This window comes from Podarcis tiliguerta (genome assembly GCF_965153285.1).
Source record: "Podarcis tiliguerta genome assembly, chromosome: 5".
NCBI classification, from domain to species: Eukaryota; Metazoa; Chordata; class Lepidosauria; order Squamata; family Lacertidae; genus Podarcis; species Podarcis tiliguerta.
Genome location: NC_139538.1, coordinates 26,700,155 through 26,727,816, shown reverse-complemented (window position 1 = coordinate 26,727,816; position 27,662 = coordinate 26,700,155). Strand labels below are relative to the sequence as shown.

The 27,662-nt window shown below is 41.8% G+C and overlaps 1 protein-coding gene across 2 annotated transcripts in view; it reads right to left on the bottom strand.

The window, feature by feature from the left end:
- Positions 1 to 27,662, bottom strand: part of SLC9A9 (solute carrier family 9 member A9) — a 249,304-nt gene that overhangs the window by 52,833 nt on the left and 168,809 nt on the right. For both annotated transcript variants that reach the window (XR_014511863.1, XM_083442758.1), the window contains exons 13-14: positions 9,606 to 9,654; positions 3,631 to 3,710 (exon numbers count right to left, since the gene is read on the bottom strand). Coding sequence is in view for 1 of the 2 variants with exons in the window: in XM_083442758.1 (XP_083298884.1) it covers positions 3,631 to 3,710; positions 9,606 to 9,654 (129 nt within the window). In the remaining variant the exon portion in view is untranslated. The remainder of the gene's footprint in view (positions 1 to 3,630; positions 3,711 to 9,605; positions 9,655 to 27,662) is intronic.

Genomic DNA, 27,662 nt, shown 5'->3' with positions numbered 1-27,662 from the left:
GAGTGAGACCTTCAATAAAATGTTGTGTGGAGTGCTCCTGTTTAGTGTTCCAGCCAGCCATGCCCTCCTGTATGATAGTCTCTCCCATTTATCCTCCCACCCAGTTTCCCATCCCCCTACAGTCTGCAACCTGTGGCTGCTTAGTATATTCAGTACTCATTACACTGGGTTTTTTCTTGGGTGGTAGTGGTTCTTTAATCTTTTAAAAGAGTTGTTTTTTGGTTTTTTTTTTTACTTCTGCAAGTCTCAGGGTTCCTACAAGCCTGTTGATACCTTCTTCTTGTGTGTGGGTGTTGGCGTTTTGGCTACGTAAGCAACCACCCTTGTGCCTGAACATTGGAAATGGAATGACTGAAGGTCTGCCCACTGAGAGATGTCCTATAAACTCTTATCATTGTCTGAATCTGCAGAGCACCTTCCCTTTCTCATCCAATAAAGGACCATACTCTCTCTGTCTCTTTATAGATCAACTGAGGCCCAGTTTTCAGTGAAGTAGAAAGTCCATGTCTGGGCCATAGCTCTTCAGTTTTCAGAAGGGGGTTCACAGGACTGAATACATCCTCCATACAGAAAACAGCATGAAGTGGTACAAGGCTAGGTTTACTGCCCAGTGAGAACTTGCCTCTGTACAACACAAACCATAGTAAAACATAAGCAACGAAGAACGGTACTTGCTGGGGAAATAGTTCACTGTGTCTTGTGAAAGAGAGGGAAGCTTTATGCTGCCAAGGAAGGAATAACCACCCAAAGTCATAATCAATCTGGCCTGTAGGTGGGTAGATGAACACTTTCCAAACCTAAATATGGAGATCCATCAGACCCTGAGCATGAGCAATCTTACTGACTACATTGTTTGACCAACTCAATATGCTCTTAGTGATGCATGATCAATACATTACTAGATGCTTTTGAATTCTGTAGCTGATCTTGCAAAGGGAAGGACAAACAGATTGCAGAACCATCTCACTGAGATAATTGGTCTGTCTCTAAGGAATTAGAACATCTTTCAGAGAGAACGATTCAGCATGTGAAAATGCTTAGATTTGTCAGACCTAGCTAGAGTAGCTTGAACTGTTCATTTCTTCAGAGGTTTGAGCATATAGCTGCTGGCAGGAATAATATGTAAAAATGCTACTTTAAAATGAAAATACATTTGTACGATAATTGCAGGGCAGCAGTTGCAGTAAGTGAGAATGCCAGAGAAAGATTACTGTTTATGACAGAAGGGAGAAATAACTTCTTAAAATGTAGAATTGCTTTCATTTCAAAAGTCATTTCCAAATTCTTTTCAAACATAAATGACTTTTGTTTGAAGCACGGAACACCACAAATCAACTGGTCGACAAAAGGGCCTGTCAAAAATGCACTACCCAGGCTTGCAGCTTAATCCAGGCATGTGACTTCCTTCTGGCCATTTTAAGCATGGCTTGGAAGAAGAAGCCAGAACCTCCTCAGGAACAATCAATTAAGCATTTATATTAGAGATTCAACTGCCCTTTCTCCAACTCTCATCCATTCCTCATCCATTCCTCTTCCAAATTTTTACTTCATTTGCCTAAGGTATGAACTTGCTCACTGCTCTTAACTTTTCCTATACATCTAACACTTTCCTCCTCCCCCTGTTTCCTGTTTCTCAGGCACACCCTGCTGCCTTGTCTCCTTCCCTCACAAAATGTAGTATTTTATTTAATTATAAGAATATTGATTAACCACCAGCTCGTAAGATAATAATGCTATGTACGATAAAATCCTTCAAACACCATTAAATGAGAAAATCATACGGTACAGAACAAATGACCATCACTGAATTAAATCAATTCTTTAGAAATACTCAGGGTGGGAGGGAGGAAACATTTTCAGCAGTTGATGAAATATCAGAATTGCAGGTGCCAGTCTGATTTAACTAGTACTAGTTCAGTTGGGCTGTAAGTCAGGATGGAGAATGAGCAGATTGGGAAACACTTTGTAACTGTTATGTAATGAGTTGAATAGGATCCAAAATGCAGCAGTCTGATTGGTCCTAGAACAATAGGATCCAAAATGCAGCAGTCTGATTGGTCCTAGAACAATAGGATTCAGAATGCAGCAGTCTGATTGGTCCTAGAACAATGCAGCAGTATGACTGGTCCGCAGGAGCCACCCAATCCAGCTCCAGGTGGAAGTGAATCCACAACCTGATTGGCCTACAGGAGAATCCTGAAATTAGCGAATCATGTGCAGCCCATTGTGTAAATAATGTATATAAAGCAGATATTGTGGGGGAACTTACATTCCTCCTCACCACTATGAGCTGAATAAAGAGCATGAAATCCACTCTCGATTCAGAGTATATTTCAGTAACCCTTTCCCTTTAATATCTCAAAAGCCATCTCACTAAGCTGTTTTTTCACCTGCGGGGGGAAAGAAGATGCTGGGATACTGTGTATTTTCTGCTGAGAGTGGAAAGTACAGTGTTCTGTACGTTTTTCCTCACCAAACAAAAATGAAACTTAGAGTGATTTGGAGTTGGAAGAGAGAGCCTTAAGCTGCCTCCATGGCCAACCTTCCTTCACATTGACTCAGGCAATTTTTTAAAAAGTGGATAGAAGTAAATAATTCCACCCAATGTATAGTTTGAGCCTCACTTTCTAACCCTCATTTCCCCCTCTTTTCCTGCATCTATTGGTGCACAGTATATTGCTTATAACCTTTAAGATATCCATAGTCACAGACTTTTCTTTCTGAAGAAGAAATGGCATCAGCATGTTTCTAAAGCCTGCTCTGATGCCACTTGGCATTAATTTTTAAACACCTTTCCCTTTTATACTGCAGTGCAAATTGAATTTTTAGCTGCGCCCGGGAAAAAAAAAAAGGTAGAACACTATATCTGAAATCTTATTTACTCACAGTTTTCATATGAGTATCTTTCCATATTATGACTTCAATAACGGATTTTCAAAGGGAAAAGTAATTATCTACTGTGGGAAGCAATAAAAGTTAGAGCTGCCTGTAAAAAAAATAAAAAAATCTGTTGAGGATATATTGGATTTGAAGGGAGTAGACAACATGGAGCCTTCCAGATGTTGTTGGACTCCAGTTCCCATCAGCCATAGTCAAGATGACCACTGGTCAGGAATGATGGGTCTTCAATCCCTATTCCACTGATGGAAGGACATGGGATACCAAATGGATACAACCTGTTATTCAGGTCCCATCCCCACCCCAGAAAGTCACCTTGTGGACTTGTATATGTAAAAATTTAAAAAGCAGGATAGTAAGTGTCACAAGTAAATAAACAACTATTTTATTTCCAAGAGTTTCTGAATTATTGTTGGCACCTGTCTGTCATGAGAGACAATGGAGTCATAATTTGTCATACACACCGAATATGCCTTTATTGAGGTAAGGTGTACTGAGAATTGTTCAATCTTAGTCTCTAGAAATGTTTTAAAACAGTGTTTCTCTATCTCCGGATTTACCTTAAGCTCCCTGCCACTATTTCCCCCCAGTAGCAACAATATGATTCAATTTCACGCTGTACTTAAAAATTAAAGGAAATTCCAGTTGCCTTGCTAAATTTATCTAAATTATTTTCACCTTTAATGAAATTATTTCCCATAAATTATTAGTGCTAGCATGATAAAAGGATACTTGTGGTCAAAACCATACCATATTCTGAAGAGCCAAGCGCTTTCTGCTTTGGTTGTGTTTCTTTCCAGGTTATTTGCAGCCTGCAATAATATATTTTTGAAAAAAGTTTTTTTAAAAAAACACCTGCAGATGTTTTATAAGCAGCAGCTAAGCTAAATTAAAAATGTAAGCCATTTTAAACACATTTCAGTTCACCATTTATATCTTAAACTAAGCAGATTAACTATTAAGAAGGGCTCAGAAACAGATTTTTTTAAATAAAAAAACAGCAACTAAAATTGCTTACCATTAAGAGACCAGCTACCACTTAGGTTGCAATCCTGACCTCCCTTACCTGGGAGTAAGACCCATTGAATTCAATAGGACTTACTTCTGAGTAGACATTGTTAGGATCGTACTGTTAGTTACAAAGTATACTTATATCCCACCTCCCCCCGCTCCATGGAATTGAATGATTCATATATGGAGTTTCCAGAGAGGTCTTCCATTCAGGTACTGAGCAGATCCAGATGTGCTTAACTTCACCAGCCACCTTGGGAAGGGGCATGGCTCAGTGGTAGAGCATCTGCTTTGCATGCAGAAGGTCCCAGGTTCAATCCATTGAGTCTCAAGGTAGGGCTAGGAGAAAACTCTGTCTGAAACCCCAGAGAGCAGCTGCCAGCCAGTGTATATCAGGGAATAACCAGATGTTATTGAGCTAGATGGACCAGTGTATAAGGCATCTTCCTGTGTGCAGCTCCCATCAATTTCATTGGGATCTACCTGCAGGAGAACTGTCTGGAGGCTTGTGGCCAAAGTTTGGGTATTACGAATCAATAGTGGACTAATAGTGAAATCCTATCTCTTGAGTCACACCTGCTCAGAATGCAAGTGCTGGGCTGCCATATTTCAAAAAGTGAAAAAAGTGAGCTTTTAAAAAGGAAATATACACTTATGACTGGGACGTGGGTGGCGCTGTGGGTTAAACCCACAGAACCTAGGACTTGCTGATCAGAAGGTCGGCGGTTCAAATCCCCGTGATGGGGTGAGCTCCCGTTGCTCGGTCCCTGCTCCTGCCCACCTAGCAGTTTGAAAGCACGTCAAAGTGCAAGTAGATAAATAGGTACCGCTCCGGCGGGAAGGTAAATGGCGTTTCCATGCTCTGCTCTGGTTTGCCAGAAGTGGCTTAGCCATGCTGGCCACATGACCCAGAAGCTGTATACCAGCTCCCTCAGCCAATAAAGCGAGATGAGCACCACAACCCCAGAGTCGGTCATGACTAGATGTAATGGTCAGGGGTTCCTTTACCATTTTTACACTTATGACATGGGGGTTGCCATACGTCCGAATCCCAGCTATGTATGGGGAATTACAGACATATGGGAATCCCAGCTGGCACAAGGGGAGCACTTTCCACAGAGCATGTTCCCTAGCCATCGAGGAGAGGATGATAAAAGCACAGAGGAATACCACACCAACCATCATGGGAACTAACCATCGTGACTAGTATCTATTGATGTTTTATTGACCTTCTTGTACTTTGTTAGCTGTATGTTTCAATGAGCAGTCTATAATCATTTAAATAATTAAATAGTCGTTATTGATAGCCTTATCTTCTATGAATTTGGCTGTTCCCAAAGCCTAGGGGTTGCCATACGTCTGGAATTTCCCAGATATATCCAGAATACTGCATTTGGAAGCAGAGTCCGGGTGGAAATCATTGAAATGTCTTGGAAAATCTGGATGTATAGCAACCTGTGTTGGCACTGTTGTTTTTGGTGATTTTTCTTAAAAATATCTCAAAGCTCAACAACTTTGCTCAAATATGGCAATCCTACCAACGCCAGCATATAGATTGACCTATAAACTAAATTTAACTTCTTTTTTGTTTACCCGTCTTCTCCTACAGTGATGTAGGATTTTAATCTTTGGGTATGGATCTGTTTTTGAGCAAATTGGATCAAGCACCATATTTTTCTTTGCTGCATCAGTACTCACATAGAATAACTCAGCATTTATTTTTATTAATGATTCATTTTTTTAAAAAAAAAGCTGCTGAGGGACACTGTATTCTGTGATCAATAAAAACAGTATTTCTTTTCCATTGCTGCGGTGGGAATACTTTCTATTTTGCTCCTGCCAAGCTTAGATGTCATTTGGTTTTATTTTTGTTTATAGCTTACAAAAAGGTCATTGCTACGGGGATCATAATCTTCCAATAATTATGACATGTTTCCTTCCTCCTGTCCACCTTCTCATGCCATGTGAGAAAACCAACACTGGAATTAGTTTCTAAGATTTTATTCATTGATTTCAAATGCACTCTGTTGTTTTACAAGATGACTGGGGAGCATTGTCCTATAGTGCACCCTGTGGAAATGTCTCTGTAGCTTTGAATGATATACTACACATACAGCTCAATTGGTTAGAGCGTGGTACTGATAAACGCCAAGGTTGTAGGTTTGATCCCTGTATGGAACAGCTGCATAGTCCTGACTAGATGATCCTCAAGGTTCCTTCCAACTCTACAATTCTATGATTCTATATATAATCCTGAACAAAGTGGCTAGTTGTTGCTGGAGATGTCTCCTGTTCTGCACTGCATCTCATGGCCCCCCTTCCTGTACATAGGAAGGGACTAGAATATGTATGTAGTAATGAATAAAGCATTTGTTTATTCATTTAGTGTCTGTCTGATGCCACGTGAAGTTCTCTGTATAGTAGTTCTTTGAGTTTTCCAATAAATATTGGTCAGCTGTGATTCAAGACCATCTCAAATGGGACACTTTCCTGGAGGTGTGAGTATATCATACAGTGTCCCCAAACTTATTTTGGGATGCACACCCCAAATTCCTTATTATTTTGGCTATTATATTATATTCTTGTATTATATTGACTATTATTGAAACACCCTAGGCCATATAGAGTTGTATTCAACACTACTGCTCCACATGTGTCACTGACTTTTTTGCTTGTGCAACCGAATCTCCTCCTCCTCTCCCATGTACTTCCCTGAGCATCTGTAGAATCTGCTCCAAAGAGTGGGGACGGGACGACGACAACAACGATGAACAGTTTTAATAGAATAAAGGAGTTTAAAATCTTCATTAAGTTAGCCAGCTTTCCCCTGGGACTTGACAAGAGGCCCAGAGTGTTCTTCCAAAACACCTGAACAAAATATGTACTATAAAAAGTCTCTCCAAGGAGATGCACTTAAGAGCCAAATGAATGACTCTTACAAAATATACTTGTTTATCGTAAGGAAGAAATTAGATTTCATTTTTTTCCTAACAGCAACAACACCAGAGTTCTATAAGAGAGCATGTCGCCCTTCCTAATGTCCACGGAAACTATATTTATATGAACCTGTTTGGCAATGAAATCCTCACCAGACGGTAGCAGGAAGTGAGATGGTGCCGTCAGGGTGAGATTGTTCACCTGCCTTCTAAACACTGAGCATTGCTGCCAGTTTTGGTGGAGGGGGGTAGCTTGAGGTGCAGTGCAGGTACAGCAGCAGAAGCATCAGATTGACTCTACCCCTATACCTGCACCATGCCTTGCTCCCCATTCTCCCCTCTCTCAAGAACAAGCAGCAGTGCTTGGTGTTCAGAAGGCAGGTGAGCAGCACTGAGCCATCTGCACGGCCTCACTGATCACTACCGTCTTTGGGGATAAGGCAGGTGACTATCAGACAGGGTGGACAGTATCCAATATACACATTGTATCAGCACAAGGATTTCCACTTGCAAAACAGAACTTTCCCCTCCATTCCCTACATAAACCCTGCACTTTCCCCATCTCCACAGGACCCCCTGGGGGCATGGGGAGAGAAGAGGGAAGGGATGTGCAGCCAAAAGTCCTTGCACTGAAGGAATGAGCTAGTTGAATGCTGCCCAGATTCACTGGCTCTCCCACATACAGTAGCCTCTAGCCTATAGTGGTGGGCTCCACCCTCTACCTTGGTGCTGACCCCTGGCACTAGGCCTAGGTGGTGCCACAATCATGGAACTCACTTCCTAGACATATTTACCTGGTACCATCATCATTGTTTTTAGAAAGCAGAGTGAATTTGTTAGTTAAGATTTAAATGGTGATTAGAATTTATTTATTTTTGGCTGTGATTTCTTGCTATTTGTATTTTTATTATCACTGATTTAAGATTTCATGAATACTGTTGCTATTTGCAACCTTTTCTAGTTGTATCTGCAAGCTTGAGGTCTTTTATGGCGGGCAGGCAGGAAATAATTCTTCCTTTTTTTAATTAACTAAATAAATGAGGAAACTTAATGATAACCTTTCCCCCGCTGGTGTACATCAAGGCTAGCTTTGTATTCTAAACATGCTTGAAACACAGCGAAGTGGCTGCATTCAATTATTCCTGAACATTATTGATGGTCTCACAATATTGCATTATGAAAGACTATTAGTGGATGAGTGGAAATAAATGAGCTATGAGTCCGTCGCAGGGCAAGTGATAAATGCACTGGGAAGTGACAGATCTGACGTGGCACAAAAAGTTGTGAATGCTTCGATAAGGATAACGTAATGTAAACTGCAGTGGCTGACTGGTTGGTGCAGGAAGGTTGCGTGCCTGCATTGCTGCTGTGGGCGCAGTGGCAGGAGCATCAAATTGACTCCACTGCCATGCAAAGCTCCCAGTACCCCTGCTCTCAGTAAGAGGCAGCGACGTTCAATGTTGGGAAGCCAGGTGCACAACCCTGCCCTGCCAGCATTGTCCCGCCAACCACTGCTGAGTTTAACCATGCCAATGTGAGTCCAGGGGACTGTTCTTGACTGCTGGCTACAAGACAGAAGTCCCCACTTCAAGAGAAGGCTCTTGTCACCTTCCTTCTCTCAAAACTGAAAGCGACAAAGCAATAGTTTGGAAATGCCCACATCCTTATAAGGGCACTTATATAATCTGTGGAGTGAGGAACCTGTGACCTTTCAGATGTTGTGGGATTCTGACTCCTGTCAACTTCTGTCAGCATGGCCAGCGTTTGGAGATGAGGAGAGCTGTAGTCCAGCAACATCTGGAAGGCCCCACCCCTGCTTTAGAGACTAGCAGCATGATGATATGGTACCCATGCAAGTAGCACAATGGGCTGCTACAGGGGGGGAAAGTCTGTGCATCTTACATATGCCTATCTGGCCCTTCCTCTTAATGTGATGCAAGTTATCCATGTTGCCTTGCACAGGTGAAGGGGGCCAGATGAAGAAAAGGAAAAGGGGCAAACATGGTTCTGTTGAGCTGTGTGGATAGCTTCTACATGTGGGTAGTGCCCACATCATAGGCTTGGATTATGTCTTAACACATTTATTGTGGCCTGGGCATTCATAGGTCTACTTTGTCAGAAGCATGAAGTGGACAGTTGAGTTGGAATGGTGAAGATGCAAGAAACTGCTATGCAAACTGAGATTTGCAGAAATGATTGAACACGTGCTAAAAACTAGGGATTGACTCTACATGCTCAGCCTTGCCAGGAACTGCTCAGTTCTCAGAATAGAGTCCACAGACTCCAGAAGAGACAGATGGTATTAAAATATATTCAGACAGTTATGTTAAAATGGCAAATGCACATTTATAATATCCTGACCTAGACTTGGTCCCCGAAGTTCAGAATCTGAATAATATATAATTCCCTGATTTATTCCTGGGGATTAAACTATTTTCTGAAGTGCTTTTATTATGAAAAATGCATCAGATTACAAATGACATTCGTTATACCAAAACATAAAGTCTGCTATTCTTCAACATATATTCATGTTCATTGGAAACTCCTTATCAAACTATATTTCATTTTACAGTCTGGGAGTCAATAGAATGCAAGAAGTTCACGTCGGAATATTGTGATTTGGGGGGCAAAAGTGGTCATTTCCCTTGGGGTTCCTGGAAGTTACAGCAGAGATTTTTTTGATATTTTTTTAAGTCTGTGAAGCACATGTGTTTGAACACAGATCTCTTTCAAATGTTTCTATTTTAAATTGCAACTTGCCTGAGTAGCAGTTTCTATCTTCAGATCCTCATCTGGATCGACACCCACCCTGTTAAAAAAAAGAAAGAAAGAAAGCAAATGGTGAATGCAGGAAAACATACTAATTGTGAAGCAACTGCTTATTTGTAAGAGAGCAGATAATATGAAAACAACGTAAAACTAGCAAAATGTTGAGATAAAAATTTTTCAGGAGATGTGTCCTCTCAGCCACCTATAATTACATTGCAGATTACATTGCTATTGAAATGGATGTCAATCAACAAGAGTGCAAAACAAAGGCCCAGGCATACCTTGGTGTTTTCTTGCTCTGATGGTCATAATATCAGGCTGCTTTATAGAGTAAGTAAATGATTCCATGAGTCTGGATAACATTCCTTTGGCGCATCAATGTTTTGAAGCATTCAGTCCCCTTTACTTAGACATGCACTAAGATGTTTTGGTGCCTGAGGCAGACGATCCAAAGGGTGTCTCCCATGTTGGTAAAACATGTGATAATGAAATTAAAAATTAATAAACGATGATACACTAAATGATGTCTGTACAAAAAAATCTTGTACTCGAGCTGGATAGCTTCATCTTGTTTAATAGAAGGACCAGCAAGGTCTTTACTAAATAATTTGTTACCCTCATGGCCACTGCTTGGATAAGGTGTTTGTGTGCTGGAATAAACCCTGAATGCACTAATGGACCATTTGACCCTGTAAGGCTTTTGGGTAAGGCAGCCTTGGGTACTGAGCATAACCAGTCAGACATGGTGGAACAAGGATTTATTTTTTACTTTTGCCTAGATCCATGTTAGGCAAACTCTCAAGAAACCTACCTCCTGACGGCATCATTATGCCACGGTACTAGTGAACATCTCCTAGTAAGGTGTAGAACTGACCTAGCAGATCAAATCTGTTGCACCTTTGGAAGAACCAAGACTTCAATTCATTTGAGAGGTCCAAACTGCTTAACTATTGGGGTTGGTGGGGTGATGTCTCATCTTTCAAGGAATGCATGAGGGGAATCATGGGGCCATACTTGCTAGCCCCATACATTGGTATGTTTACAGAGCCGCTTCACGTGTGGCTGGTGGATTGTGTGGGTGGCATGCAAAGTTTTGGCATGTGACTGTACTCTTCCTGCCAATGAATGACAGCTGTTTGCATAAACACCTTTATATTATGCCATGAAGAAATCTGAGTAACAGAAACACCAAAGTTCTTAAGAGAGCAAAATACCCAGAGCAGAACAACATATAGTTAATGTTCTATATGCTTAACTGGACTATTACAAAGCCTTTTACTATGCAGTTCACAATGCATACCGAATAAGTACACAAGTATATACAGCAGAACATGGTGCATGGACATTTTCTTTGGTCAAATACCATGGATAATTTGGGAGAGGAAGGCATGATGTTACTGCTAAGCAAGAAGGGTATCTCAAAGAGTAGGCCAAATGCAGAAGGCTTGGCATGGCAGAGACCAGACAACTAGGTTGTGACCTCCCCCTCCTTTCTCTCTATATATCACATGAGCATCAAATAATATGCCTGAATCAATCACTGGTTTATGGGGCTGGAAAAAGACACAGGTTCCCCATTCTTGTTCTGTGTTCTTATTCCAGTGTTGGCCTTAGTGGATTTCTTTGCTTCTCTTTTGTGGGTTGAAGTGACAGCTATGATTCGCAATATCAGAAGAAAGAAAGATGTGGTGAAAGTAGGAACAGATTGTGCAGCACAGATATCTGTGACTGGATGCCCCCTAATTTCTGACAAGCTGCCCTTTTTGAGCTGGTCTAGTGAGCTAATGTACAGTGCACTGATGCAGGGGAAATGTATTCTTCGGCCAAATGTTTCATTAAGACCACTTTGCAGTTTGCTTAGCGTTTTATCTCTCTATGCATTAACTCCCTGTCAATTATAACAAATCACAACTGCATTTTAAAAATTCCATTTCTACTTTTTGTAGGAATCATTTGATCCATTAAAAAGATTATTTCTTTAATGTTTAGACAATTTATAACCCACTTTTCAATTTATTTAGTTTCTTAGGGTGAAAACAAACAAACTTAAACTAAAATTGAATACAGTTATTATAAAATACAATTATTATGAAATAACTATGACCAATTGAATAAATCAATCAAAAGGAACTAGTAGATAGGATGAAACATACTGTGTAAAATCAATTTGACGGACACTTATATTAAAAAAAACCACAGTCTACAAATAAAGGTCTCAAAAGCTCACTTAAGAAAGACATGCTTCCAGATATGGCAGATCTCAGCAGGTAAAGTGTTCCACAGGTACAGGCAGGACTAACAGTGAAGAACTTCCTCTAATATAAGAGAAGGAAGTTACTTGCAGTGCTATCAGAGCTCATTGAAAGGGAAGGTACTTAATTGAGAAGGGGTCCTGTCTCTTCAGTATATCTCAGACCAAGGCTGTATAGCAAGAGTGTGGAACCTGTGTCTCTCCTGAGTTGCTGAACTACACCATCCCATCATGTTGGCTGGGACTGTTGGGAGCAATGTATGAATGGCCACAGGTTTCCCATCCCTGCTGCATAGAGCTCTGAAGTTAAGAAGTAACATCTCGAGTTCACCCCAGACAGAGGCGCTGACTTGGGCCCCAGACTCTGGGTGCCCAGCGGCGCATGAGATGTGATGTAACATCATGATGTCACATCATTTGGTGCTGCTTGGCCTCTGCTGCTCAGCTCTCTTGCACTGCGGTGGGGCCAGGGTCTCTACCTCCACCATGGGGTCTCTGTTGGGGCCCACCGTGGCCACAGATGTACCCCAGAAGCATGGCTGCAGCGGGCCTCAATAGAGGCCCCATAGTGGAGGTGGAGGCCCCAGCCCAGTAGGCGCCACAGCGCCAGACAGTCAGAGGTAAGGCAATGGGCAGCAGCGGCAGAGGCCAGGCACCCACAGTGAAAATTTTGTGGGTGCCCACCTGTGACCCCAGAACTCAGTAGTGGTTTGCAACATGGGTGTTATACATTCCCAGAGAAAACAAGAAACTGTTTGTATCACAGCCATAACACTTCAAGACGTGTGCTCAGAATGTTCACTTTATAACTCAATTCTCCGTTTCAAACTTTAGTTATAACTCAAAAGCCACATGCTGATTGAGCAAGAAGCACAACGATAGAATTTCCTTAGGTATTATAATCCATTCTTTCAGTTACTAAGGAAGTTCCAGAAATAGTTATCCTATTGATTGTTTTAGATGCCATATCAGCTTAGATCTTTTGAAGTGCATAATGAATGTGGACAGTTTATCCATGGAGAAGTGTCTACTGTTTCACTCACAGTTATTTCAGTGCGGCTTAGAGATGGAAAACATTTGGCCCTTATACTACATGTATACCTAAGGCGGTGCTTTTGTGTAATGAATCTTCAAGAACCGCACATTTCTATCCATCACACTTGCCAAGAGAAGCTTTAAGAGGTAATCATTGTGTGTCCTAAGGGCTCAGAAGCCAAAAAGCACATCTAAAGAAGCCTACATTTGTAATGTTTTGAAGGGCTGAGTCAAGGTTTTGAAGGCAGTAACAGCAAAGGAATGATAGGGTAGTCACAAGATCACGTGCCTCTGATGAGAGTCAGTTCATCTGCCTGACCATTTGGCTTTGGCGGAGAAGGTGGAGAGCCTGGCTATTTTTGATTTGCCTATCATAAGCACAGTCAGCACAGGAAGCTTTTCTAAAGGGGCTTCGGTAATGGCATTCTGTGTCACAAACTCTGACTCCATTTCACTTATTGTCAAGAGCCATTAGGGAAAATGAGCTGATAGGTATGCATATAATGGTTGTACAAAGCGACTGATTACATTTGCAGTCCCAAGCACAGCATGCTCCCTGTGGATGGATGACTGATGTATTGAGAGGATAACAAATTGACACAGCAACTTTATGGGATTAAAAACTGGCCATAACTTTATTGATTACAGATGTAGGTAGGCTTTGGCTCAGGCACTGGGCAAGTATCCAGAATTAGTCTCCTGATTGAAGGTGGAAATTTTGACCAGGGTTGTGCCTGGGTTAAGGACCATCTCAAGATGCAGGTCAACTAAGCTGCCCCATGCCCCAGCTGTGATTGGAAGTTCTATGGCCCACCTGCCCTCCGCTTGGCTTCAGGACAGAAACTTTCACCCATATCCTTTTACCTTGTGACATTGCACCTGAATGGGATCGGGGCAATGCACCAAATCACCCCACACCCGGAATTAGATTAAAGATTCCACCCAATACTTTATGTGCTGAAAGTTGTGATGATTGCTATGAGGAAGGGAAAACCATCAAACAGGGCCAAATTGTTTGAAGACAAATTCCTTCCTGACCCTGAATACAATGACCATTTCCAACCGCAGCAAGGTCTAAGCAACATCAACCAAGAGAACAACAGTATACAGGATGGGCAGGAAGGTAGCTGTTTTGCTGACTGGGCTGGTAAATGCCAGCACATTGGGCTTAACACCCCCCCCCCATGGGAGAGGGGAGTGAGGACTTGTTCACTTTGGTCTGCTGCTCTTGCCCCACCCCCAACAAAGGCCATGAATGACTGATTTGAATTGAGTTTTGGCATGCAATCCCGCAAACCCTAGCGGCTGGCTGAGGAGGATTGCAATGGCCAGCCACAAGTGTAAAACAATAACCTCCACGCCGCAAGGAGCCACGCCAAGCCACAACCGCCACCCACCCAGAGTTCTGGGTGAGAAGCCATTATCACAGAGAGCTCAGGCATAATTACAAGCTATAAGAAACACAGGGCTTCCCCAGAAAATGGCAACCTTGGATCGAGTTTCTCACTGCCCTCCATAAATGCATTTATTTATAGCATTTTTGAGAGTGCACAGCACAGCAGTACAACACAAAATATTTTAAAGCCATGCAACAGGTAAAATAATAAAACGAAAGGGTGAAAAGTATATCCCTCCCTCCGTGCCCATATTACATCTTACCTCATGTTTTGATGACATAGTGCTATAGATTTTGCCACATACTGTAACTGACTACTGCTGACATTTGAGGGGAAGCACCCAGTGTAATGAAACAAGTTGTACAATGCTCTATGGAAGGGGATATGCAACATGGACGTACCATTTTCAGGGGCAGGTCTGTGTTATTTTTGAGGTGTAGCTCCATTGTTACCAAAATACTTCACATTTAGTATGGGTTATAGGAAGTATAGGTACCCCATTAAATCTATGCTGTTAAATCTATACATGGGCAAGGATGTCATTTTTGTCAAGCCTTTCTCTCTGTTCTACTAGCTTTTTAATAAATACGAATAAATATTGGGGAAACTCTGAATTAACCCCCATGTGGACTCTCCCCCCCCACTCTAAGGATGAACCTTATGTCCAAACCTTAGTTCCTTTTAAAAAGAACTCCTTAGATAAGATGTCTCTCACTACCCTTTGATATGCTAATCTTGGAGGCAGCCAGCCAAACAACCTCATGAGTCTAAGAATTCACTGTTCCACTTATCTTCATCCCTTTGATCTGCAGGGTTCACTACAAAGAAGGTTCACCACAAAGTTTGAGCATGGAGCCAAGTGAAGGGAACTTGAGTTTCAGACATGAATGGGTGAAGCTTTTCAAGACATGAAAATAAGCAATGTCTCCTGCTAATGCCTGTCGAGCTTCTGTGAAACTCACAGGAGCAGGGGCTGGTGAAAAGGTTGCTGACTCTAGCCTTGGAATATAGCATAGTGGTAGAACATATGCTTTGGATGTAGAAAGTCCTATGTTTATGTCAGCATCGCCCTTGAGCCAGTGCCACAAACTGAACTCATCCACTTCAGCCCCGACTGGGCCAGGCGAGCTGGGTAGCACTTCCAGAGACCACCTTCTACACAGGAACAGGTCAAAGTGCTGTGGACTCACAGCTTAGAGTTGTGAGCACCGGATTCACTCCAAGAAGAAGACAGTCGTCGCACAGCAGAGTATAGCAGAGTACAGCAGACCATAAACGACTCGGAGAGCAGCTCTGTAGAATATCTTCTTTATTCTAACTACAACTATAATACACAACTATAGACAGAGCTAATGAGGTCTAAATGAAAATCTGAACTGCACTGAGTATCTGCAGCTGCTCTTAGCAGCAACCTTATCTAAACACACGATCTCTCTCTAACACTCAGTCTCTCTCTCTCCGACACTTTGATGTGAGGCTGGAGCAGAATAAGTAGAGAGCAGAAACCGCCCCTCCTCTCTGGAGAATCAGCAGAGAACATCAGCAGATTCTTGGATATGGGAGGGGTGAAATCTCCTCAGTTTAGTCCCTGGCATCTCCAGGAAGAGCTGGTAAAGACCTTTCTCTGAAATCCTAGAGAACGGCTGTCAGTTGTCACAGACAGTACTAAGATAGATGAAACAGTGGTCTGACTTTGTATAAAAGAAGACTCTAATGTTTCTAGCCTAATATGAGAAGTAAAACCTAGCACAACAAATTCCTACTTTAATCCAATTGACCAGACATTTCTTACGGGTTGAGAGTAGACGGAAGAGAAGTAGGTACTTCTCAAAGAGTATTTGTGACTCTAATACAGCCCTTAACCCCTATCAGAACTGAGCACTTTCATCACTCACTACAAAAGGCCAAAAATTGATAAAAGAATTGATTATGCCTACTCTCCCAAAAGAGTGCATTTGATTCAAATTCACGTTAGTAATTGCGAGAACACTTCAGATAATTATTCTGAATTAAAAAGCGTGATTTTACATAAAATTATCAGAAAACTGACGTAAGGATGCTTTGGCAAAGTGGGAAGTGGTACTTCTTCACCATACCTCACTCATCGGGATTGCATGCGCATTGCCTGAAAGAGGACTCAGAAGTACATGGTGCACCTTAAGTGATCTTAAGAATTAACCCTGACCTATGGAGCAGCAATTCTAATCCTCTCTATTTATTGCGAGGATAGAACTAGGGAATAATATTTATTCAAATAATGCGAACGCCTCTTTTATGAGCTACATTTTTATGGGTATACAGCTTGGGGGGGTGTCACCCATGCATTTGCACACTATCAAAGGGTATAATGTGCCTAGATTTCGTTATGTAATCTATTATGTGCCAGTACGTTTCCGAGCACAATTCAAAGTGTTGGTGCTGACCTTTAAAGCCCTAAACGGCCTTGGTCCAGTATACCTGAAGGAGCGTCTCCACCCCCATCATTCTGCCTGGACACTGAAGTCCAGCTCCAAGGGCCTTCTGGCAGTTCCCCCACTGTGAGAAGCCAAGTTACAGGGAACCAGGCAGAGGGCCTTCTTGGTAATGGCACCCGCCCTGTGGAATGCCCTCCCACCAGATGTCAAAGAGAAAAACAACTACCAGACCTTTAGAAGACATCTGAAGGCAGCCCTGTTTAGGGAAGCTTTTAATATTTAATAGGTTATTGTATTTTAATATTCTGTTGGAAGCAGCCCAGAGTGGCTGGGGAAACCCAGCCAGATGGGCGGGGTATAAATAATAAATTATTATTACTATTATTATTATTATTATTGCCATCCATCATTAGGATAAATTCACACATTGCAATGGTCCATTTATATGCATGTTTAAAGCAATTTACATTTTGTTAGTTGTGTGCTAATCCCTGGAGCAGGAACTCACATCATACCATGGTAGCATTTTCTATGAACAAGAATCCTCTTCAGGCATTGCTCACATGAAAGGGGCAAGACTGCTGAATACAGGGCCACACATTTAGTCATGTTTTGCTCTCACTATCGCCATGAGGCAGAACGTCTGAAGTGACGAGCCAGGATTACCCAGGGGAGCCTCCACACACAGAAGCGGCTTCTTGCTCCAGAGGTTATGCCCCAACTTATATAGTGGGAGAAGCACAGCATCTTGGGGAGGGTTCAATGAACAGCTTGCTGCCCCTTTCACCATACTTGTTCCCTTAATGCAAGTAGCACCTGAAGTGAACTAAGGAGGTCACACTCGTGTGAGCTGTTAAATGCACAAATAAGTGGACAATTTTTCCTTATGACACTTTAGGAGAAACTTGAAAATGAATATTGTAGAAACTACTTTCATGAACTATTTTGGCTCAGACTTAGTAGTGGCACCTGCCCTGTGGAACGCCCTCCCACCAGATGTCAAAGAGAACAACAACTACCAGACTTTTAGAAGACATCTGAAGGCAGCCTTGTTTAGGGAAGCTTTTAATGTTTGATACATTACTGTATTTTTATATTTTGTTGGAAGCCGCTCAGAGTGGCTGGGCAAACCCAGCCAGATGGGCGGGGTATAAATAATAAATTATTATTATATAGTCAGGAAAGCATTGTTTCATGAGTGGGGTTTCTCATGCTTCTCTGAAAACAGTGGAGTTCTCCTCATACTTCTTTTGAGACACTTGCCATCCATCAGCCAACCCAATTTACAGGAATGTTGCGAGAATAAAATGGGGGCAGAGGGCATGGAATAATTGTGGGTTAAGTATCTTGTACCTCATTTTGGTAAGGGGCTAACTAAAACTTTGGACAGAAACACCCGTGAACTTGCTTATCTCCATATAAAGTTATTGTTACCAGATAATCTGATGGGGCACTTCTTGTGGTTCCTCACATCCCTGAGATTTAGTTAACTTTTACTAGGGACTGAGCCTATAGTGCAGTAGATCCTGCCCAGTGGAACTCCTTGCCAATGGAATTTCAGCAGGAATCATTCCCGCTTTCTTTAAGTGTCTCCTAAAAACTGTGTTATTCAGACTGGCCTCTGCAATCTGGATTTCTTTTTTACCCAGCAGTATTTATTGATGTTTTTTCCGATATTTTTATTGATGCTTTCATTTATCTTATTGTAATTTTGTATGCTGTGTATATCACCTGAAAGTATGGCCTGTAAAGAGAGTTCAATAAATAAATAAATGTTTTGGAAGTGGTTGTTTAAACTGACTGCTGAAATCTCAATTGGGTGCACTGTTACTTCTGAAATCATACCAAATGCATTTGAACCTAAAGAGAGAAAATGGGTTATTTTGTTAAAAGCAGTAGGTATGTTCTATTTTATTTGTGATATGAAAAATTAAGCCAGACAGAAAAGTGAAGGGGAGGCTTAGCAAGCAAGGAAGCACCAGTGAGAAATCTGAACACTTGAAACCAATGGAATCAGTTGAAATACTCACTCAAATTACTGTTCAGGCAGAACGCTGCTCTACCTTCTTTTCTCACTTCAACTCATTGCAAAATCCAATACACTGGAGGTTAACATAGTTATGGGGAAACCGGAGAGAGAAAAAGTGGCATCTCTACTTTTCTACTGAACCACATCTTTCAACATTAATCAGTGAAGTGAAGCCTCTAGAAAAGCTTTCATATTGAACTTTCTGACAAATATCTTGGGATGAAGCAAAGAGAGAAAGAGGAGAAGGAGGGAGGGAGGGAGATGCTTAAGAGATATAACCCCCCAGAGTAAGAAGCATATTCTTCCTATAAGACATTTATATGATTTAGGTATGGACCACCAGGAGTAGAATGTAGCTGCTGTTCAGAAAATGAGCAGGGCACACTATGGCAAAATCTGCTGGGACGGGCAGTTTAGGATGCAGTTTAAGATGCATCCTAGCAGCCGACCCCCAGCAGCAGAAAAGGAGCAGTAGCTGGGTCAACTGCAAAGCAGGTGAACATTTTGTCACTATCTTCCTGCTTTGCTTTGCTAGTGGTTGTCTCCCCCCCCCCCACTGAATGGAGAGGAGTGGTGCTATAGGACACTAGACCCAATCATCACTGATTTGTAACAGCTGGCCTTGACACCAGACTCCTGGGTGGGGAGGTTAAAGGGGGGAAATTGTTGGTTTGATTTGACTGGTTTTAACACAAGCCCTCAGGAAATCTCAGCAGCATTTTAGTGCCAATTTCTCCCAATATCTTTGTATACAGTTTGGCTGCATATACACCTTTTGCAAAACAGTTTTCCCCAATATAATCCATTTTCATGAATATGTGTATTTTTATGCACACTTTACTATAATGTATGCATTTTTGTATACATTACTTTTCTGGAGAATGGCAATGCAAAATTCAGAAAAGTGTAAATTTGGAAGGATGTTTATATTTTGGTCTGTATATAGTTTTGAAAAGTGCAAATTATTGTCTTTAAATGTGAACTGAATTGAATTTATAATCTCTAGTCTATTTTTCTAGTATCATTATTCAACATGGTCACTTTAAGGAAACGTGAAGCATTCTTAAGAAGATCAAAACCTATTCTTGTGAAATTAAATCCACACACAGCCCCTGAAAACAGCTTGCATTAATGCACACTATGCTTGGTTTCCATGATTTATAACTTAATTTACAAAGGTGGTGATTATATAACATTTTTTAAAAAATATTTTTGCATGAGTAAATTTATATCTTGTGGCTATCCATAACCAATGTACTGAAGTCAGTACAGAATTATTAACTGTATAATACTGGAAACATTGTTCACTATCTCAAATAAATCATTAGAATTGAAATTGTTTTTAAAAATCCTTCAGGATAAATAACATTCAGCTGGGACATTATTCTTGGTCCCTTGTTGGCAGTAAATGTGATCTGCATTCTTGGCAAACTGTTGTCTGCATTCCTGTTTTCTTTCTATACTGTTAACTCCAATCATCAGCTTGTGTGCTGCTGATAATCACGCCTGTGTTCTGATGTATTATATTATGTGAACACAAATACTAAGATGAACCAAGTCCTACAAACTGATCTCTTATCCTGCTCCCCGCTATGCATACAATTACCTCGCAGAAAGCCATTTTCACTGAACGTTTGAAATATGTTCAGGAAACATGGGGGGATTTTCTTGCTAAAAGGAATCAAGTGATACCATGAGGAAACAAATCCTTCCTAACTTGCTGAGAGAGATACAAGTCATGCGACTCCATTGTAACAACACTTTCTCTCTCTTGTGCTTAATTTAGGAGAATTGTAGTGATGAAAGTGAAGGGCTCCCAGATTACTCACTCCTCCCTGCAGTGATGAGATCCTCCATTCCAGCACTCAAGATGTCATCCTCATTATAGGATGGATTGGGAAAAACAAATCGAGAGCAGGAAACACAAACACAGACACACGTTTGTGGGGGAAGGGGCATACCTCAGTGGTAGAGCATTTGCCCAGGTAAATTCCCCGGCATCTCAGGTAGGGTTGGGAGAGAGTTGCCTGAAATTCTGGAGACCCACCCTGAGTCAGTGTAAGGTAGCTTCCTGTGTTCCTGTGGCTTCAGTGTGCAAAACTGAGGTTCAAATCCCCATTTGGCATCTACAGTGGTACCTTGGTTCTCAAACGCCTTGGTTTTTAAACACCTTGGTTCTCAAACACCAAAAACCCGAAAGTAAGTGTTCCGGTTTTCGAACGTTTTTCGGAAGCTGAACGTCTGATGTGGCTGTCAGCTATTGCTTCTGGGGCACCTGCACCAATCAGAAGCTGTTTCTTGGTTTTGGAACATTTTGGAAGTCAACCAGACTTCCAGAACGGATTAAGTTTGGTGCTTTTGTTTTTGCTATTCATTTTGTGTTTTGCTTTTTGAGGCTTTCTCGGTTAATTTGTTTTTGTGACTGTGTGGAACCCAGTTCAGCTACTGATTGATTGCCTGATTGATTGTGTGACTGTGGAAATGGATAAAAAAACCCCATCCAAACAATGACTATCATAAATGCAGGTAAGAATTTTTTTTTTTTTAACTTTCATCATCTACAATACTGTCTTATTTATTTTATAGTACAGTACATTGATTATTGCTTTCATTTTATGGCTCAATGGTCTTGTTAGATAGTAAAATTCATGTTAAATTGCTGTTTTAGGGGTTGTTTTTTAAGTCTGGAACGGATTAATCCATTTTGCATTACTTTCTATGGGAAAGCACACTTTGTTTTTGGGATGCTTTGGTTTTGGAGCGGACTTCCAGAACAGATTAAGTTTGAGAACCAAGGTACCACTGTAGAGAGAAGCCCATGTTGAGCACTGAGTGCAGTTAATAGGGAGGTGCACCCAATCTTTAGTCCCCAATGAATCCCAGGTTTTTTTCTGATGCCATTTGGAGTACCTAAGAAACCAGTTAATTTCATTCAAAAGTACTATGTGACACACTTGTCTGCATTCTTCTTTTACATTTCTATGTAGACACATGGGTATTTTAAAGAATTTTTCTAAGGCAGGGGTGGCCAACTCTCAAGAGACTGCGATCTACTTTCAGAATTAAAAACTGGCAGTAATCTACTCCTGTTGTTGTTTTTTTTTGGGGGGGGGAGGGTTCAGCTCAAAGTTGTTGAGTGCTTTTTTAGGGAGGAAAAAAGCCCCATTTTTTTAGTCACTCACAAATGGATCGCTATGGATCAAAACAGCAGCACAGAGAAAGCTCCGTCTTCCCTTCCAGAGATCATACAACAAAGGAAGGCATGGCAGGAGTCAGTTTTAGCGACACTAAGGAAAGGGAGCCAGAGATCGACCGCGATGTACCAAAACTTCACAGGGATCTACCAGTAGATTGCGATCGACCTGTTGGACATCCCTGATCTAAGGTATGTAGCTGTGAGTAAGTCACTGGCCTTGGGTCTGCCTTGGGTTCCCATGTTGCCTCTTCCCTTCTCCTTCCTTTCCACACAGGAGGAGGTGATTGGAAGCTTCCATTTTTTGTTTTGAACAAACCACAGTTTACTGTTATGCCTGGACTCCAGCAACTGTGCACAAATGATAGAATAGGAGGGAAGGTGAATGTTGGTGAGCTTGGTGCTTGCCATGGCATGTTCTCATAAAGCTGCATCACTGAACCAGACCGTTCTCTCTCAACCTAAAGTACTGTGCAATAAAAGTGTAACAAATAAATATTCACCCACCCAGTCACTGCAAGCTGATTTAAACTCGTCTGACAAAAATGCCCCCCGGTGTCCCAGGAATAAACCTGCAGGTCCTTAATGTGAAAACAAAGCTGGGGAAAAAAATATCCTGTGACAAATCAAGGGCAAATAACAAATCAAACAAAAATAAAACCCAACTTGTTAGCAATATTTACAGGAAAGCATTCAAATATATTGCAGAATGCCAAATGGTAATATTTCCATTTCTGTGCCTTGGCATTTGTTTCCTTAAGCCACCTTTTACGTGTGCACTATGTTTACAATGTCACACAGCAATAAAACAATCATGAAGCAAATGGGGGAAGGAAATACTGTGTGTGCAGTTCTTATACGGTGACAAAGTAGCAAATAAAGGCTGCCTGCTTTTACATTTGCTTTTAGACTATTATTTTAATAGACTGCAATTCTGCTGTAAAGGGAGAGGGAAATGGCATCTTATTTCATGGTTTTTGTCTGCTCTTTGTTTTCTCCAATGGACTTGTTTATGTGACAGACCTCCTGCACCCATTGCTGTTGATATACTGTAGGATAGGAGATGCAGCTTCCAGCCCGGTCCTACCAACTGCTATCTGGTCCATCCATCTTGAGGTACAACTCATCCCCTCATATTTGCACTGGGACCATATCCCATCCAAAGCAATTGGATGGCAGCAGAAAATGGCTCTGCCCTGCTGTTCTTTGCTTACTTTTCTGTATTTGGGCATTTCTGGCACAAAGCGTGTTCTCCTTCAGGGAGAGCACGTGTTGCGGTGGGGTCTACTGAGCCACCCCTCTGTTACCAGGCAAGGTCTCTAAAGATGGCCTGGGGCAGTGATTGGTTCACTGGGTTGCTGGGGTAAAAGTTATGTTGCAATTTTGGTGGGAGGGGTAAAAAGGTTTAAATACTCTGCACGCAGCCTTGTACTTTCTCTTTTGCTGCGTGCAACGGATCACCCGCCCACCCGCCCTAGAGTAAGGGGTTGTTGCGTTGACCTTGCTATTGCCTGTCATGGGGTCGTCTGCCTTTGAGCAGGGGCCTGGTAGGAATTTTTCCACCTGGCAAATTGGTTGGCTGGGTGGTTTTTGCCTACTGCATAGCAAATCGTCACAACTTGTAAGGTTGTGGTTAGGCATTGGTTATAAATCTGGTGGAGGAGGGGTCAGGATAGGCTGTGCCTGCCCCTCCATGGTTGCTGCGGAAAGGGAATTCCGTTAAAGGAATCCTGGGGCTTGCCATCTTTTCGTCCAATCCCTGGAATGGGACTAGGGCCAGCAAGCCTTCGGGGAGCAGGCGGGTGAGAGTTGAGGGTCTGTGTCTCAGCTCCAATTCCTCCCCGACTTGCTTTCCCCCGCACTGTCTTTCGGTGGTGCCCGGAAGTCAGTTCTGTCCCCAGGCGGGGGGACAGATAGTCTTAACCAATGCCTAAACAACCACTCACGGTTTGTATTTGAATAAAGTTGTGGCCAAAATCATGCCAAAATCTTAAACAAAAATTACGTGTCTGTTGTCAGTTATTTGGGGGGTGGATTGGGGACCTCGACACGCAAAAAGTTGATGTGGAATCCTATGGAGCAATATAATTCTGCACTGAATATATTTTATTAAGGGGCCTTTAAAGCGACTGGAGGTGGGAGAAGGCAGGTTTTGTTTTTTACTTTACTTGGTGCTCCTTGACATTAACCGCTTGCTGTATTTTTGTATTTTATTGGAAAGTTGAACAGGGGAATTATGCATCTTGAAGGGGATGGGAATGGGGTGGTGGAGGAAATGAGAGTGGGATTGCCATCTTCTCAGGTAAGTGTCAATAGGATTGCAGTCTCAGTCAGCTTAGCCCCAATGAGGTGCCCCACAGGTTTCAGGACTTCTGGACCAAAATTTGAAAAAATAAAAATCAGCAACAATTCTTATCTGTTTCTAAGTGAAACATACACATTCTATGTTAGGCAGAGAACAGAAGTAAAGAAAAACATGGATATTTTTTATATCAGCACACTTGTGGATCAGAAGGTCAGCAGTTCGAATCCCCGTGACGGGGTGAGTTCCTGTTGTTCGGTCTGAGCTCCTGCCAACCTGGCAGTTCGAAAGCACAACAGTGCAAGTAGGTAAATAGGTACCGCTGCAGCGGGAAGGTAAACAGCGTTTCTGTGTGCTGCTCTGGTTTTGCCAGAAGCGGCTTAGTCATGCTGGCCACATGACCTGGAAGCTGCCTGCGGACAAACGCCGGCTCCCTCGGCCAGTAAAGCAAGATGAGCGCCACAACCTCAGAGTCATTCGCAACTGGACTTAATTGTCAGGGGTTCTTTACCTTTTTTTAAAGACACCAAATATGGTAACATTTACTTAATGGAAGCCTGACAAATTGTGAATTTCCCTTCAGTAGAATTATTCCAGTATTGAGCACTATTAACTTTCTTTTCTCCTTGCCTCATTGTTTTCTTCTCTCTTATTAGCGTCACTTGATAGTTCCTGCTTCCTTCTCTTTCAGACACCCTGGGCACTTCCCTACCTGAGGAAGTTTGTGATATGCTGATTAACTAATTTGCTCTACATGGTGCTTTGAAAATGCTGTCCAAGGCTTCCAAGGCCATATACAATTCAGTTGTAGCTGGCAAAGTAACCGGACATCTTTCCTATTGCCCAAATGGGATTGCCATTCAGACTGCAAGTGCTAATGACCTGCTTAGGGAGGCAAATGACCAGTAATGGTGTCAGCTGCTTCCCTCCCATATCTGCACCAGGGCGTTTGAAAAGCCTGTGAAATGACTAGCCCAAACGAGCACAAACTAGGTATCCCAACACTTTACAATTCCTGAGCCCCCACTCCCTTGCACCACTTGCTGCTGCAAGGGAGTCAAATAGCTCCAAAATGAAATTAATAAGAAACCCTCCATCTGAAGCATGATTAAAAATGCATTTTCTGCTAATGAAAAGAGACAGAAACACCATCACACTACAAGAAGAATTTTTGCATGCAATAGGGGTGAAATAAACACACCCTGCCTAATTGTTCTAATCACTACTTTTACAGAGAAGAATGCAGGGTGTGCTTTTTTCTTAAGGGGGGGGGGTGAAAGAAAAAAAAAATGGAATGAGACTGTTTTGTTGGCATCCTTCTTTGACTGCTAATGAGCTTCACTAGCCAAGAAAAATGAGAAGTGACTTTACAAAAGAGAAGCACGAGAACAAGAAAACTGTGCCCAGATGTATTTTGACAATTTCCTACAGATGAGGGTAGTTAATTCTTGGCTTAGGAATAACAGATCCCTCCAGTGAATTATGTCAATGGTTCTTAGAGCTGTATGATGTTTGCTCTCTGAATCACTTTAGGTGCCTGTTCCTTTATTTCCTTGACTATAACCAGCAAGACTTTGGAAGGAAGCCCAGGCTGTTGTAGATGTATTATGTTACTGTTGATGTGATTAACCGAAAGAAAACACATTAAGCACTTTTGAGGTGTTAGCCTAAATAATAAGATGACCAATTTCAACTTTTCTGGGCAGCTAGCCTAGAAAGACAATATCAGGAAATGTAATCTGATGACTTAAAAAAAATGGTGGTTTTTGCAACCACACCAACTATGAAGATGCATCATATATGTATGCATAACAATAACACCACTGAATTTCTGCCACACTGAAAGTGAATTCTGATGGTAGGAAACTATTAGGGTGCTATTGCTCCATTTTGTAGTAGGACTGGACTGGTAACCAGCAGATTTTAAACACTGCTTGAGCAAAAGATTGGAATCAGCTTCATAGCCTTAAATTCTTGGTTGTGATGCTGCTGAAACTCAAAAGTAGTCAGTTTGAAAGTTGGATCCGGTAGGTTCGTAATCAAAAGTATAATAAACCCTGGTTTGGATTCAGAAGGCTTTAATATTTTTGCAATTCAGACCAAGAGGTTTGCGAGCTAATAATTTCTGCACCTGAGTGATCTGCATGACTAAGCAGCCAAACTCTGCTGTCAGATGTTGGCTGCTATCATGGTCACAGTGTAACCTTTACCTTCTGAAATAAATGGAAAGCTCCATTTGCAATACATGAGAGGAGGTGATTTTACTTTAACCCTTTAGCTATCCTTTGCCAAAGGAACTAATCCATTTCATTTGAAACCATACATGCAACTATCAATAACATTGAAGGAAGTAGCCATGCAGATTTGTACAATCCCTTCTTCCAAGTCTCACTTATTCTTGGGCATCCATTCCTGATCTCGATAGTCCAGTCTGTTCAGCATCATTTTGGTAAGCAAAAATTTAGATGTGGCTACTGGGTAGCACTGGAAGAGTTATTGGGAAATTTTATGTGTTCAACCATTTGCTGCCACCCACAGTAACTCCAAGTTGCAAGACTACTGGAAATAATGCACACATGGAAACAGCCAATCAGGGAAGATACGCTGTGATGCATGACATTGTAACACATGGGGTTGGAAAACAATGGCATATTACACACACCACATTCATAATAACTACTGACCCAGAAAGCTCTCTGCAGACAAACACCGGCTCCCTCGGCCTGAAGCAAGATGAGCACTGCACCCCATAGTCGCCTCTGGCTGGACTTAACCATCCAGAGGTCCTTTACCTTTTACCTGCTATATAAAATGACAGAACTATTGCATTGAGCCTGTTACATAGATTCTTTAAGATGAACTACCAGTTGCTGACTGATCTTTAGAAATGCACAGAGAAGGGGTACTGTTCTGGACCTGTTGATGGTCAATGTCTTTAGAAATGACTTGGATGAAGGAACTGAGGGGATGCTCATCTGGGGCTTCTAGGGCTGAGACAGAATGGAAGTGTGAAGCTGCTTAAAGGAGGCAAGAAGTTTTGATATGTGGTTCTCTCTGCAAATACCCCATCTCTTTCTTTGGCCACATTAATGGGCAGGACAGCAATGAGAAAAGCAACACGGCTGGTTAGTGGAATGAATGTCTTTTTAAACTTCCTTCCCCTCCCTATGAGTGTCTGATAGAGAGACAACACAAGAATGGGGAAAATGAAACCTTTGCAATGGATTAACAGAAGACTCTATAATTGCATTTGCCCAGCCCCTCAGGCTTCAATGCAGGTGCTGCCTCTGAATTTAGATACACTTAATAAAACGGTTATGTGCCACCCGGGGGAAAATGTGGAGCATCATTACCGAAAAACACTTGTTAAGTTAATCGTTATAGAGACTGTGCAACTCTCCTACCTTTGGTGTATTGCTTGCTCATT